General features: G+C 38.4%; 1 protein-coding gene across 1 annotated transcript; it reads right to left on the bottom strand.

Annotated features, from left to right (window-relative positions):
- Positions 1-310: 310 nt before the first annotated feature.
- Positions 311-1,240, bottom strand: LOC149188463 (uncharacterized). The gene has a single exon (XM_089409966.1). The coding sequence runs from the start codon at positions 1,238-1,240 to the stop codon at positions 311-313; it is 930 nt and encodes a 309-aa protein (XP_089266092.1).
- Positions 1,241-16,380: the final 15,140 nt, after the last annotated feature.

The following is a 16,380-nucleotide window of genomic DNA, read 5'->3' as shown; positions in this document are numbered from 1 at the left end:
GTCCCAAAAAGCATTCCCTAAAATCACCTGTTCCAACTCCTTTCCTTTAGCTTCCTTTGAAAGATGAGACTTTTCCCACTCATTGTTGCCAAAAACACCTCTTATACTCCCTTTCTCTTCAACTAGCCTTTTGATAGTAATATAATATGTGGAAAACTTGGTGTCACAAGGCCTGAGAAACTCTCTAGATGCATTATTCCTGTACAAGCTCAATGTGAGTTGATGGTTAAATATGAAGTGAGAAATTTGTTTCCCCCTCCGAACTGTCTTGTTAATCCATGTAAACTTTGACAAGTCATGTAACAATAAGTCAAGACAATGAGCAGCACAAGGTGTCCAATATATTCTTTCTGTATTTATCCATGACCATTTTTCCTGATCCAACACAATTTGAAGCACTATCAGTTATAACCTGGACCACATTTTCTTCTCCAACCTCAAGAATATCTTCCTCTAAAATCTTGAAAATAAATTCAGAGGTCTTCTTATTCCCTAATGCATCAACTACTTTAAAAAAAAGTACCCCTTTAGGGCAAGAAACCAACACATTAATAAGAGGTCTATGATTCATATCTGACCAGCCATCTGATAAAACTGTGCACCCTGTTTCCTTCCAAGAGTCTTTGATCTTCTGCAAATTGTTTGTAACTCTTTCTTTTGACCTCTTCAAAAGAGTGGTCCTTATAGTCTCAGAACTAGGAGGGACATATCCTTTACCAAAACTTGCCATCATCTTACATGCGTTGATGAAATAAGGGCTTCTTGCCACATTAAATGGAATTGCAGATTCAAAAAACATATCACCTACAACATCATCAACTTCTTGTTTCTGCGTGGGCTTCCAAAGAGTATTTAATGTAGCTGTCCCACTTGATTTATTGATCTTTGAATGAGATGAACTCCCAACACCAACAGTGCTTGAAGAAAGTGCAGATAATGAATTGTAATTCATTGCAATTTCTATTTGAACACGTTGTCTTTTGTTTTCATTCACTTTCTTAGCCTTTTGTATATTGTCATAATCTTTCTGAAGTGTCTCCTTGAGCTCTGCAGACACATTCTTACAACCTTCAATGCCACCTCCTTTTCCATTAGTGACAGAAAGTAAGTGGTCCATGACTCTAGTTAAAAATCCAAAAAATTCATTATTACATAACTTGCATTTCAAATGCCTCCCATGAGGCCCATCCAATTTCTCCACATATTTCCATCCTTCTGCCGTTGAATTTGGAGGTGCCATGACAAATATGTCCGCATTTTTGTTGGCAATGGCATATTAAAATTCGAATTTAAATAAATGATAAAATAATGAAATTCAATTTTCAAATACAAATAAAACTTGATATTTTGATTAAAAAGTAAAAAGTAAAAAAATCTATTGAATCATACTAGGTCCTAGAACCTTGATAGTGTGTTTGACTTATCTTTTAATATGGATCACTTCTAAATCTTATTACAAGCATATAGAAGTTATCAAAACTGAAACTGTATTGCAGCTGGGAAAACAATCATATATATTATAAACAATGCATAAAATACTCAAATTTTAATAAAAAGATTATACATTTAATGATTTATGTACATCATTGTGTAAAACCAAATCATTAGACTAAAGTTCTAACATTTTGAACTGTATTGGGCAGTTTTTCATTGGACTCACTAACTGGAGTCTGGCAGAATGCTGTCATAATAATTGAAGATGCCCATATGAGGCTCATTCTGCCAAAATTAATAGTAAGATATATTTACGAAGGACACTATCTTCCACTTCTAACAAGCACATAAATAATTGACTAACAAAACATTACACAGACCAGAAGTATATTGGAGCTATTTGTTGAGTTCTCTGAAAGAAGTATCAATTCAGTTCTTGAAAGAGACCTCATGGAAAAGTGGTTGGACTTCCCAACTATTTTGGGAAGAAGGAATGCAATTTCTTTATCTCATGGAAATTTTTGGGATGTCACTGTCTAAAGAGAACAAAACACTAGTTTTGAGTACAATGGTGGATGGATTGAAGACATTTAAGCAGGTTGCAAATGCATGCACTTGATTATCAATAGTTTTATATAAACTTTAAAATGTATTATTGTTTTTTACTGTTATGTGGAAATAGGAAATTTAAAGACATTGCTTTCAGCAATGATTACCAACAGCCAATAAGCATAATAAGGAAATGAGAAACATGGAAATCCTCTGGATTTCAAATTAACGCCTCTTCTCAGACGCTTATCCTTTATACTAAATTAAAATAAGTTAAAATTGATCCAATGCTTTTTACTTATTTATATGACATTTATGTGTGCCTAGTTTCAGCAATGACTACAAACAGTCAATAAACAGAAAAAAGAAATGATAAGCATGGAAATCTGGCTTTCAAATTAACACCTCTTCTCAGATGAGCGTTCTTTATACTAACTAAGTTAGGTTAAATTCGATTCAGTGTTTGTTACTTAATATATATGACATTTAGTTGTGCTTCTAGTTTCTGCTATATTGTAGCCTTGCGGCTGATATATCATTTTGGGTTTTGAATCACTTTTTTTGGTGAATTTTTCACCTATGTGACCATAACAAGTCAACATCCTAGGCACTATAAGGTTCCAAGTCCCATTACTTTTATTTACTTCTACTATGGTAAGCTACGTTGTGTGCACACCCAACAGACTTGGCCCCATTGTAAGTCAAACCATCTGATTGAATATTGCAACACTATAAAACCACTAGTTTGATCTCTATTGTCAACAAACAAATCAGAAACATAGCCAATGAAGCATAGAGTTTCTCTTATTCATGCATTGTAAAAAAATCCAACAATAAAGAAGAACACGCTTTTAAACACTTCAATAAAAACTGAAAAACTAAATGAATGAAAATTGTTCAAACTGGATTGAGAAATGAAAACACATTTAAACCCATACCTCTGAAGACTGAAGTTATGTCCAAAAGACCAATTCACCCTTCAATTTTTATCATTTCATTTCTAGCAGACTAGCAGTGAAGCGAGTAACAACCCGACAGTGAAGGGACTAGTTGTCAACCTAGTTGTTGCAGAAGTAGCAGTTCAGAAGTGTTTATGAAACTTCGAAGAGTGCATTTGCTGCCGAACACAAAGATAGAGCAGTTCAAACGGTAAAACTAACACAGGTAACTTCAATCCTAAAAATGTGACGTGCTAGTGCTATGGCAAGTCGGGGTATATGAAAAGAAATTGCAAGAAGTGGTTGTAGCAGATGGAACACAAGAAAAAGCAACCCAACAGAAAGGAAGTGAATGTACTAGAGCATGATGAGGAAGTGTACTCATTTGAAGCTTTTTAGGTGGCACATAAGTCCTTAAATCACAGGCCCATTACTTTTATTTACTTCTACTATGGTAAGCTACGTTGTGTGCACACCCAACAGACTTGGCCCCATTGTAAATCAAAGTGAGGAAAAGTTTAGATAAAATCTAAAACGTAAGAGAAGGATTTTTTTATACATTTCTCTATTCAAATGATTGCAGTCGCAGTTTTAGGTGTGGGACACATGGATTTGTTTTATTATCGTACCACCTCTGATGAATATATTAATTTGTGGACAGGTAAAGGCGGAAAAGGAATGATCGTCATACTGTTCAATCAAAGCTGGCTTCTCGACTATCAATTTTACTCAGAGTTTTGTAGTTACGTGACTCAAACCATCTGATTGAATAATGCAGCACTATAAAACCACTAGTCTGATCTCTATTGTCAACAAACAAATCAGAAACATAGCCAATGAAGCATAGAGCTGCTCCTATTCATGCATTGTAAAAAAATCCAACAATAAAGAAGAAAACACTTTTAAACACTTCAATAAAAATTGAAAAACTAAATGAATGAAAATTGTTCAAACCGGATTGAGAAATGAAAACACATTTAAACCCATACCTCTGAACAGTGAAGACTGAAGTTATGTCCAAAATGGTGCTGCATGCACACTGGTGCCACGGTGCGTGGGTGGTCTGCGTCGTGCGACTGCTCAAAGCCTCAAGCGACAAGCCTCGGCCCTCAGGCTCACACTGTGTGCCCACTGCCTCAGGCTTGCACGTCTGCAAACTCACTGCAAATTGCACTGCGCTGCCGCTATCAAGTTATCTACAATTGAGAACTCCACAAACAAACGCTCAGCCTCAATCAATACTCTTCCCGAAATTGTGTGCCAAAATGGTAGCCAGCGATGGTTTATAAAGAATTATTTGGTGGGAAGAATTGCTAAAAAGCGGTATGCGGCCCCTGGTTTTTCTTCTAAAACCGTCAAGGAAAACTGCCGAACCTCAAAAAATTCGTTTAAGTTCGCGATTCGGTTCGATTAGGTTCATTGAGGTTCGTTGAAGTTCGATGGAGTTCGATGAGGTTCGAGTTCGACTTGAGGTTCAACTTTCAAGTTCGCTGAACCTGAACGAACCTCAAAATTGTTTTACAGGTTCGCCGAATTTCGAACCTGAAGCTTCAGGTTCACCGAACCCTATGACTTAGGATAACTATGAGAGAGTCACCAAAGGTTTGTGGATTATTTTTTAAATTTCTAATTTTAGTCTCTTTCATAATGCTAAGAACTTGATCTGATTGTTAGTTAAATTCCCGAGACCCTAAACAAATTTATCCTCTATTTCTTTATAAACCCTCCTACTCATGCAAATTTAGTGTTTATTTCTGTTAGAAAAATAAATTTAGGGGCACAAGAACTCAGAAATCGGTTGCGACAAAGTAGGCAAGGTCAACTTTAGTTGCGGAAAGGTAAATCTTAGGTTGCGACGAGGATATCGCAACCACACAGGGACTTAATTAAAATGCAGAGTTCACTCACGACAAAACAGAGTAAAATAAAAGAGGTTGCCGAAATTTACTTGTCTAAGATTAAAACCATAAGGAAACTGAGCACACTTTATATTATATGTCAAAGCATAAAGAAATTACATTCACATGATAAATGGAGGCTGCAGCTCCAAGTGAAAAAGCAACAAAATTACTGTGATTTACGCATCACTTGTTTGCGGGGTAAATTTCTGTAAAACTTCGTAAAACTAGTTTTCACACGTCCACCAAAATTTCCTCCACTATTTTCTCCTCACTACCTCACAGACTCTCGCTCTCTAACTTGCCCAACATTACAAATGACATTTTCATCCATATTTATCACAACATACAAATTTGACATTAATTACATGACAGAGAAAATATTTAATACACAACATGGGCGATTTTACATAGTAAATGATTCTCTGAACTTGCAGGTATTGTGGAGTGTGGGAAACAATCGCGGAATGAATGTTTTCCCATATCTATTTATTAAAATTCATTAAATTCTTTAACCTCTGTGATGTGTTGCGGAATGGTCCGCTCTGAACTTCTGTTATGACTTTTGTCATTCTACCTATCAACAAAATCGCAACCGTGTAGTGGTTGACTGGGCAAACATGATGGTTGTCAGTGTGTTCAAGGTGGTGGTTGGGATTATTATTTCCAACACTCCCCCTTAATCGCAACTGTCGTCATTGGCAATTCCCAGACAATCTCTGAGATAAACAAAATTTTCACGTGCCAATGACTTTGTGAAAATATCAGTAAACTGATCCTGTGACCTGCAGTGCTGCAACACAATTTCATCATTGTTAATCAATTCTCTAATAAAATGATATTTAGCATCAATATGCTTGGTCCTCTCGTGAAAGATAGAATTCTTTGACAATGAAATTGCGGATGTGTTATCGCAGAAAATAGTTGTAGCTTCCTCTTGGTCGTAGCGAAGATCCCTCAACATCCTTCTCATCCAAATTGCCTGACACACTGTTGCTATTGCGGCGACATATTCAGGTTCAGCTGTTGATAATGACACTATTGCCTGCTTCTTGGAGGCCCATGAAATGACTCTAGAACCCAAATGAAAAGCATATCCTGACGTGCTCTTTCTGTCATCAACACTTCCTGCCCAATCACTGTTAGTGTAACCAACCAACCTGAAATCATTTGTTGCGGTGTACAAAATACCATACTGTTTTGTCCCATTGACATACCTTAGAATTATTTTCGCTGTTTGCCAATGTGTCTCCTTGGGTGTCTCCATGAACCTTGACGCCAAACTCACTGCATACATTATATCTGGCCTGGTGGTAGTCAAATACGTCAAACTGCCTATCATGCTTTTGTATAATGTCGGATTGACATTGCTGCTGTAATCTTCTTTGCTCGACTTCAACCCCATGACAGTTGGAGTTGGTGCAAGCTTGTTGTTCTGTATTTTAAACCTCTCAAAAATGTCCGCTACATACTTTGCTTGAGAGATAAAACTGCCATTTTCTGTTTGCTTTACTTCTATGCCCAAAAAATATCTTAACAAGCCCAAGTCAGTCATTTCAAATTCATTCTTCATGACTTGTTTGAAATTAGCGATGAGAAAATCATCACTGCGTGTGAAAATTAAATCATTTACATATAAGACAATAATGAGAATCTTACCATCATTCTCTTTGATGTAGAGAGTAGGCTCACCGTCACATTTGTTGAAACCATTGTCCAACAAGTAGGCATCTATCCTGCTGTACCATGTACGCGGTGCTTGCTTCAGCTCATAAAGATCTTTCCTCAATCGATGCACTTTGTCTTCTTGGCCTTCTACCTCATAACTAAACGGTTGCAAAAAATATACTTCCTCTTTCAGCACTCCATTCAAGAACGCTGATTTTACGTCCATTTGATACACTTTCCATTTATGTTGTGCGACAATCGCCACAACTGTATGCATTGTCTCCATCCTCGCGACTGGTGCAAACGTCTCCTCATAATCTCTTCCATGTTGCTGCTTGTATCCTTTGACAACTAGCCTTGCTTTGTGCCTTTCAATCTTCTCATCGACATTGCTCTTGGTCTTATAGACCCACTTCACTCCAATGACTTCTTTTCCTTGTGGAAGGTTCACTAACTCCCATGTGTCGTTCCTTTCTATTGCTTCCATTTCTTCCTCCATTGTTGGAACCCATTTTTTTTCTTTCACTGCATCTTCAAAATGGATTGGGTTATCTACATAACAAACAAAGCAAATAATGAATTTAGACCAGTGTTGCTATCAACCTCATCTTGCTCATAAATTTCATTTAAATTTCTGAATTTCGGTCTTCTTATGCTTGCTGAAGATGGGCTTGATATGTCACTTGGTGTTGCGCTTTGTGGTGTGCTTGGAGAAGCACTTGCTTGACTGCGTGACGCTGACCTAATATTTTATGATGGTGTTCCTTGCTGCCTGCTTTGTTGCATTTGAATAGGAGTAGAGGGAGTCATTGTTGAGGAATTACTTGCTGTTGTCAATTCCTCTTTGTCCTCATGTGGTATGCATGCTTTGACATTTACTATCTTCTCTAAACTTCCATCCCATGCTTCCTCTTCTATGAACTGCACATCTCTGCTGATTATGACCTTCTTTGTTAATGGATTGTAGAGTTTGCATGCCTTGGATTCATCACTGTATCCAACAAATATACATTTATCCCCCTTGTTTTCCAATTTCTTCCTCAACTCCTTTGGGACATGTGCATATGCCACACAACCAAAAACTCTCATGTGAGTGACACTATGCTTTCTTCCACTCCATGCCTCTTTAGGAACTATGTTCTGGACAGTTTTGGTTGGACATCTATTCAGGATATATGCTGCACATGCGACAGCTTCAACCCAATAAACATTTGGCAAATGCTTTGCCTTCAACATACTCATTGCCATTTCCATAATGGTCCTATTCTTCCTTTCCACCACACAATTTTGCTGAGGTGTATACCTTGTTGTAAATTGCTTGTGAATTCCATGTTCCCTACAAAAATGAAGGAAATCATTTGAGATGTATTTTCCACCTCTGTTAGTCCTAAGGACTTTGATGTAGCGTCCACTTTGCTTTTCAACAGGAGCCTTGTATTGGCGAAACCGCTCAAACACTTCACTTTTCTGTTTCAGGAGATAGACCCATGTCTTCCTTGTGTTGTCATCTATGAAGGTCAATAAATAGTGGCTTCCACCAATTGATGGTGTTTGCATTGGTCCATATAAATCTGAGTGGACAATCTCCAAAGGTGTCTTTGCCCTTTTTGAATTTCCTACTAGAAATGTCTCTCTATGTTGCTTGCCCAAGATACATCCTTCACATAGGTTGTTCGGTTTTTCTATGAGTGGCAAACCCTTCACCATGCCTTTCCTATGCAGCAAATTCAAAACTCCAAAGTTGAGATGTCCAAATCTCAAATGCCATAACTAGTTTTCATCTTTGTCCTCTGTTTGATAGTGCACTTGTGTGACAACTGCCTCTTTTCTTCCATCCTGTTGTGAGTTCACTGATAGTTGTGCTTGTGCACCTTCTTTCAATTCTGATCTTATCTTTAAGGGAAACATTCTATTGTTTGTCATCTGAACTTTGCAATCAGCTGTCTGCTTGGAGGCCTATCCAAAATTATGCACTCATCATTTTTGAAAAAGACATTGTAGCCCTTTTGCATGAGTTGTCTAATGCTTACGAGGTTATGCTTCAGATCGGGGACAAAGTAAACATTTTAGATGTACTTCTTCTCCCCCTTCTTTGTTAGGATATTAACTCTTCCCTTCCCCATGACAGAGACTTTGCTATCAGTCCCTAATTTCACTTCAGATTTCACACTTTCATCTAGATTGGAAAACATTTCTATGTTCCCTGACATATGGTTGCTACACCTTGAATCTAGATACTATATATCACTTTGTTTTTCTTTTGCTACATTACAAGCTAAAAAAATGTTATCATGGTTTTGATTTTCTTTTGTGAAATTTACACCTGGTTTGTTACTAATTTCATATTGCTTCTTTCTACATTCATTTGCATAATGACCATACTTCTTACAGTAATGACATTGGACTTGAGATTTATCATACCTTTGACCTTGTGCTTGATTCTGGCTTGGGCCTTGACTTGGATTTTGATTGTTGCCTCTTCCACTTGAGCTTGAAGGGCTGCATCTTCCACCTCTGTGTGGGTTTCTTCCTCTTCCTCTAGCATATGATCTTCCTCTGCCTCTACCTTGACCAAATGAAACTTGTGTCTTGAAGGCATGCTCTAATGAGGAGCTTGTTGCTCTATTCAGTCTATGTTCATGAGAAATCAGTGATGCATGAAGCTCATCCACTGAGAACTGTGAGAGATCCCTTGTCTCTTCCATGGCCACAACAATGGCCTCAAACCTTGCTAGCAAACTTCTCAAAACTTTCTCAACTATTCTTCTTTCTTCAAGTGTCTCACCATGAGACCTGATTTGAGTAACCATCCCACTTACATGTGTAAAAAACTAGTCTATATTATCAGACTCTTTCATACAAAGTATTTCAAAATCTCTCCTTCGCATTTGCAGCTTTGTTGTCTTGAATTTTGCCATTCCTTGGTAGGTTGTCTGGAGGGTGTCCCATGCTTGCTTGGACTTCGTTACTACTGTAACCCTTCGGAAAATAATTTCATGAACTGCTTGGAAAATATAAAATAGGGCTTTTGAATCCTTCTTCTTGTTGTCCCTTAACAAATCTCTTTCTGCTTGAGACAACACATTGTATGTTGTTGCATCTGCTGGTTCTGAAAAACCATTCTCCACCAAATCCCAAATGTCTTGAGACAAAAACAGAGCCTTCATTGTTATAGCCCAATAATCATCATTTTTTCCATTAAACTGAGGTATCTGAGGATTATTCAATGTTTCCATTTATGAGAGTAAAAAACGTTCTACCTGCTGGTAAATATGCTAAAAAACAATCTGTCCTTAAAACAATTTTTAATTGTTAGTAAAAACACTTGTTTTTACACTAGCAATATTTAACCCGCTCTGATACCATGCTAGAAAAATAAATTTAGGGGTAGAGGAACTCATAAATTGGTTGCGGAAAAGTAGGCAAGGTCAACTTCAGTTACGGAAAGGTAAATCTTAGGTTGCGGTGAGGATATCGCAACCACACAGGGACTTAATTAAAACACAGAGTTCACTCACGACAAAACAGAGTAAGTAAAAGAGGTTGCGAAAATTTACTTGTGTAAGATTAAAACCATAACGCAACTAAGCACACTTTATATTATATGTTAAAGCATAAAGAAATTACATTCATGTGATAAATGGAGGCTACAGCTCCAAGTGAAAAAACAACAAAATTACGATTTATGCATCACTGGGTTGCAGAGTAAACTTCTGTAAAACTCCTCACCAAAATTTCCTCCACGATTTTCTCCTCACTACCTCACAGACTCTCGCTCTCTAACTTGCCCAACATGCCCAAGCTTACAAATGACATTTTCATCCACTCCGTAAAATTGGTTTTCATGTGCCCACCAAAATTTCCTCCACGATTTTCTCCTCACTACCTCACAGACTATGGCTCTCTAACTTGCCCAACATTACAAATGACATTTTCATCCATATTTATTGCAACATACAAATTTGACATTAATTACATGACAGGGAAAATATTTAATACGCAACATGGGCGATTTTACATAGTAAATGATTTTTTGAACTTGCAGGTGTTGTGGAGTGTGGGAAATAGTCGCGGAATGAATGTTTGCCCATATCTATTTATTAAACTTCATTAAATGATGTAACCTCTGTGGTGTGTTGCAGAATGGTCCGCTCTGAACTTCTGTTTTGACTTCTGTCATTCTGCCTATAAACAAAATTGCAACCACGTAGTGGTTGACTAGGCAAACAAGATGGTTGTCAGTGTATTGAAGGTGGTGGTTGGGATTATTATTTCCAACTATTTCAACATAACCCCTCCCACCCCTGCAAATTTAGTCTCTATTTCTTCATAACTCCTCCCACTCCTGCCTACCTGAAAATATTCTAAAAGAAATCAATTTAACACTCTTGAGTATTTGTATGAGAATAGAATAATGTAGTGTAAATATTGTGCTTTTTAAAAACTATTTTCGTCAATTATCATGAGAATACACTTATGTAATTTTTAGTGAAATCATAGGTTTCATTACTTGAATTGTATTTTTGAGTGCATATGTTATGAGACCAACTCACAAAAAGATAGAAAAGATAGATCAACGCCTTAGAATTCAGCCTCTTCGAGGGGGCAACCTCCTTTACATTACACGAATGAATGATTCCTTGGTGATTCAAATAACAAACCTCCTTTCTATATATAGGAGTCTAAGGAGTCACAATATAACCCAATCGACCTAACAATAATAATATAAAGGCTCAAAAATAACAATGGAGGGATTCTACGGGGCACAGTAATAACAATATGGGGACAATAGGGGCACAAAAATATTAATAAGGGATACAACTACAATAGTAATGGGGTAATCACTAGTATTATAGGGACCTAACATGCCCCTCTCCTTAAAAAAAGTGTTGTCCTCCAATTTTTCAAAGTGCCAGTGACGCTGAATTTTCCCTATCTATTTATTTGAAGATTGAAGCCACCCAATTCCACAAGGTGGAGGTGAATGGGCAGAGATTGAGTAGGTGTTCCATTGTTTCTTCTTGTAATTCACATAACTGGCATCTAGATGGACCGACTACACCTCTTTTCTGAAGGTTTTCCCAAGTTAGAATTTTTCTATGTTGCACCAACCACATGAACATTTTGATTTTCATCCAATGCGGGTTCTGCCATAGGTCCTTCCATACCTTATTAGGGTTTGGATAGTCAAGCCCTACGACCATTCTCTTGGCTTCTTTGAGGTTGAAGTTGCCTTCATTGTTTCTTCCCCATCTCATTTGGTCTGACGATGTTGATGTAAAAATCTTTCTCTGTTCCAAGATCACTGCAAGAGCTTCTACCTGGGCCTTCAAAGGGGTCTCTTCACTATATACTAGGTCCTTCCATATTCTCCATTTTCCCTTGTTCCTAGCCAGATCCCAGAAGTCACTTACCCTGAGTAAGCCTTTATTGTCAGTGTCATTCTTGAGATTGGCTAGTTCTTCTCTTAATAGGTTAGGTTCCTGTTGCCAGTTTTCCTCCCAAAACCAAGCTAGGTTTCCACCTCTGATCTCTTAGAAACTATGTTTCTGAACTGGCTCTATTCTCTCATGCTTTGTTCCAAATGTGGGAGTCTTTGATGAGCCCAGAAATTTGAATGTGATCCCTTTCTTGCCAATTATTTGCATACTTATGTTTCCAGACCTTGGCCCAAGGGGTTACCGATTCCTTTAGCCATCTCCACCATAGTTTTTTCCCCCAAAACTCTGCTTAGGGTTTCAGGGTGATGAAGTCCCAAACCTCCATGTGTCTTAGGTTTACAGATCTTATCCCATGCTACCAAAGGCCATTTCTTTTTCTCTTCCCCTTTGCCCCACAGAAAGTCTCTTTGGATATTTCTGATGTGTTGCACAACTCCTTCAGGAGCAGGAAGGGCTGAAAACCTGAAGATGGGAATAGTTTGTAGGACAAATTTTGTTAGCACTGGACGTCCTGCTAAATTCAAAGACCTACTTGTCCATTTCCGTACTTTGTCCTGGAGTTTATTAGTGACTGGCTCCCAAACTGCCTTGCTTAGAGGTTTTTCCGTTAGAGGTATTCCTAGATATTTGGAGGGTAGTTGTTCTCTTTGAAAGCTGATAATTCTGGTGAGGTTTCTCTGAATAGCAATGTCAGTATTAAAAAAGAAAATATTTGATTTGGTAAGGCTTACCTCTGTACCAGCAACCATAGCAAAGTCGTTCAGGATTTGCTTGAAAGATTTAGCTTCCTTGACCGTGGGTGTACCCTGCAGCATAGTGTCATCCACAAATTGTTGATGAGTCAAGGCATCCCCATTCAAGGTGAGTTTGAGACCCTGGATTTTTCCTTCTACATTGGCTGATTTGATTGCATTGCCTAAACCTTCCATCATGAGAATAAAGAGGAAGGGGGAGAGTGGATCTCCTTGTTTGAGGCCTCTCGAAGGCCTAAAGGTTCTGGATGGTGAGCCATTAAGCAGGATTGAAAAACTAGCTGTGGTGACAAGGGCCATTACCCATCTTATCCAGTTGTGGTCAAAGCCATACACTTTTAGTACTTCCCTGATGTAAGCCCAACTTAGCTTATCATAAGCTTTCGCTAGGTCAAGCTGTATGATCATACTTGCTTGTGTATTGCTCTTGAGAGAATGAACCACCTCGTGAGCTTGAATGATGTTATTTAGAATTTTCCTTCCTTCCACATATCCAGTTTTCTCCTCAGACACAAGAGTTGGAAGAAGGGGCTTGATCCTGTTTGTAATTACTTTGGATATAATTTTGTACACCACATTGCATAAAGTTATGGGTCTAAATCTATTTGGTGTCATAGCTTTTTCCTGCTTTGGAATCAAAGTTATGAAAGAGGCATTAAGCGCCCTCAAAACAGTTTTGTTTTTCCTCGAGTCCTCCACCACATCAAGGATATCTTGTTTGACTATTTCCCAACATGCTTTGAAGAAGTCTACATTGAACCCATCCGGGCCTGGAGCTTTCCCATTTTGCATCTCTTTGATGACTTCGCTGACCTCCTCTTCAGTCACTGGCTTGTTAAGATTGTAATTGTCTTCTCTAGTTACAAGCTTAGGAATGTGCTTTGTGAAGTTATTGATAAATTGTGATCTGTATATGAGAGGCTCCTTTGCTATGTTTTGGAAATGTTGTACCAGAGCATATTCTATTTCTTTGTGGGTGCTGAGCTGTTTTCCTTGAGTATCTCTGAGTTTTGAAATCCTGTTATGAGACCTGTGATCCATGGTTGACTTGTGAAAAAACTGTGTTTTTTTCTCTTTTTATCCATTGCACTCTCGATTTCTGTCTCCAGAAGATCTCCTCTTGCTTGCATTTGTCTTCCCATTCTTGTTGAAGAGAGTCAGCTTGTATTTTCCTTTCCTCGGTAAAGCCATCTGTGATGAGGACCTGGTTAATTCCCTGTAGTTTCTGTTCAACTTCTTTTTTGGCTTTGAAGATATTGCCAAACTCATTTTTGTTCCAATATTTAAGCCTGAGTTTGATGTGTTTCAGTCTCTGATGCAGAAGGAACATATTAGTTCCTTGAACGGGCATATCTTCTGCCCACCATTTTCCAATATTGCTGATGAAGTCAGGGTGGGTGAGCCAAATATTTTCAAACCTAAAAGGTATGTTTCTCGGAGTGCCTATAAAAGAAGCTTCAAGTTGGATAGGCCAGTGATCTGAGCCTCCAAAAGGGAGGATTAAAGCAGACAAGTCAAGGCCTGTGAGAACGAGGTCCTCAGAGATTATTTTTGAAAATGCAACAAGATTATGGAGCTTAGTGGAAAGGAGTCGCCTTCACTAAGTGGGCCCGCAGGGTATTTTTGGCGCAAAGTCTATTTTTAGACTATGTCTATTTTTAGACATATGGATCATGGTCTATGAGTTGCAGGATGTTGTTTATGGATGATTGGTCATGTTGGGAAAAATAGAAGGACTTCTATTTCTGGTTCACAGTGGAGTGATCAAAGTCTATTTTTAGACTGTCGGGCTAAAAATGGAAAAGTCAAATATTATTGTCTCATAATAATATTTAGACTATAAACATTATCTTATCCTCTTGGAGCACTTCAGTTTGAGCTACAGATGTGGCACATGCAGCTGTCAGAAGGAAATACGCTTTTCTTGTGAGTCAGTTGAGCTATTGCATGCAGGACTTCAGTTAGAACTCAAGCAGTTGAGTTTGGTGGAGTTGATTGTGGAGTTGTGTTCAGTTTGACTTGGTTAAACTAGTTGTAATTAGTCTAACTGAAAATAGACTAGTGATGAGTGATGTGAATTAATTGTTAAACTAACTCACTAATTATTAACTCATAGTGCAGCTGAAGAATACATCAGTTAACTCAGTGCATGTACAGTTCAATGGAGACAGGTGTTAGAGGTTGAGATTGCTATCAGTTGTGACTATAGTTGTGCATGAGATATTGCACAATCAATGGATTGAGTATGCCCATGAGGATTGCACAGTATATGCCCAGTGAAATAGCCTGTGCTCACGTGATTTTCAGTGTGAGTGATTTTCACTTGGTATTGTGCAATAGAGGCAGGCAAAGCAATGAAGGAGATTTGAACCTGTGACTTGTTCGAATCTGAGCTAGTTTTGTGTGTAACAGGTGGAGATAGTACTGAGTACTTGTGAGGAGTATTGTACTATGTATTGTTACATGTTCTCAATCATTAATATACAGATAGTGTGGGGTTTTTAGCTGTAAGCTTTCCCCGGGTTACATACTGTGTTAATGTGTGCATGCGATTGATATTTCATTATTTTTGATGCTGCTAAATTGATGATAAACATAGAGGAGGTTATGTATTGTGCATGTATTCCGCACTAGTGTATAATCAGGATAATCTCTGTGAATAAGTGTTTATTATTCAAAATTTATACATGGTATCAGAGCTGTTGATCATCAGATATATTATTCAGAAAGTGTTTACATCTTATTTCTTCAGGAAGAGTCTATAATCGGGCCAGATAGCCTCTGGATTCATCCTTCCTTTGGAAGGTGAGATATTCGGTAAAATCCCATACAGTCAATCTCTGTACGAGAAATACTTTTTTCTCACGAATCTTAGATCAGAGGTGGTTGAGTTTGGAGCTGGTGGAATTCGAATTTGCAGCAGTGTTTTCTTGGTATCAACGAGACAATGTCTTTCAACGGATTGTGATTGGAGTATGCTCTTGAGGGCAACTCAAACTATATTGCATGGAAGGATATGATGGAGGCAGTGTTAGATGATAATGGGCTGAAGGATTTCATAGAGGCTGATGTCCCAAAGCCTACTAATGCTGCGCAGGTTGATTCTTGGCAAAAGAAGACAACAAAGCGTCGAAGGATTTTGTTGGAGGGAGTGAAGGATCACATTGTATCCAGCCTGCATGGAAAGGCTTCTCCATACTTGATGTGGAAAGCGTTGACAGATCTATTCCAAAGCAAGAGCGATCAGAGGAAGCTGGAACTCAAGGATAAACTCAGAAACATCAAATGTGAGAAGGGAGACAGTATGCCCAAGTATCTCACGAAGTTCACTCAGTGCAGAGATGAACTGGGAAGTGTGGGGGTGACTATTGATGATGAGGACTTGGTGAGCTTGGCTCTCCTTGGTCTTCCGAAGAGTTGGCATTCCTATCAGGACTCTATCAATGGTCGGGAGAAATTGCCAGGATGGGAGAGACTTTGGTCAGATCTTGTGCAGGAGGAGATCAGGCGGAATACCAGGGACGGATCTTCATCAAAGGGAACTGATGAAGAAAATTGTGCTTCGGCTGCCAAAGCAAAGAAGGGGAAGAGCAAGAAATATTCTCAGTCTGGTGCGAAAGGCAAGAAGCAGGACATGTCCAAGGTGAAGTGCTTTGATTGTCACCAGCATGGACACTATGCCACAAATTGTCCGCAGAAG

The sequence above is a fragment of the Pinus tabuliformis genome, chromosome 3_1, assembly GCF_031772625.1.
Source record: "Pinus tabuliformis cultivar Carrire ecotype Pingquan chromosome 3_1, CPIR1, whole genome shotgun sequence".
NCBI lineage: Eukaryota > Viridiplantae > Streptophyta > Pinopsida > Pinales > Pinaceae > Pinus > Pinus tabuliformis.
This window is presented reverse-complemented; position numbering and strand designations above follow the sequence as displayed.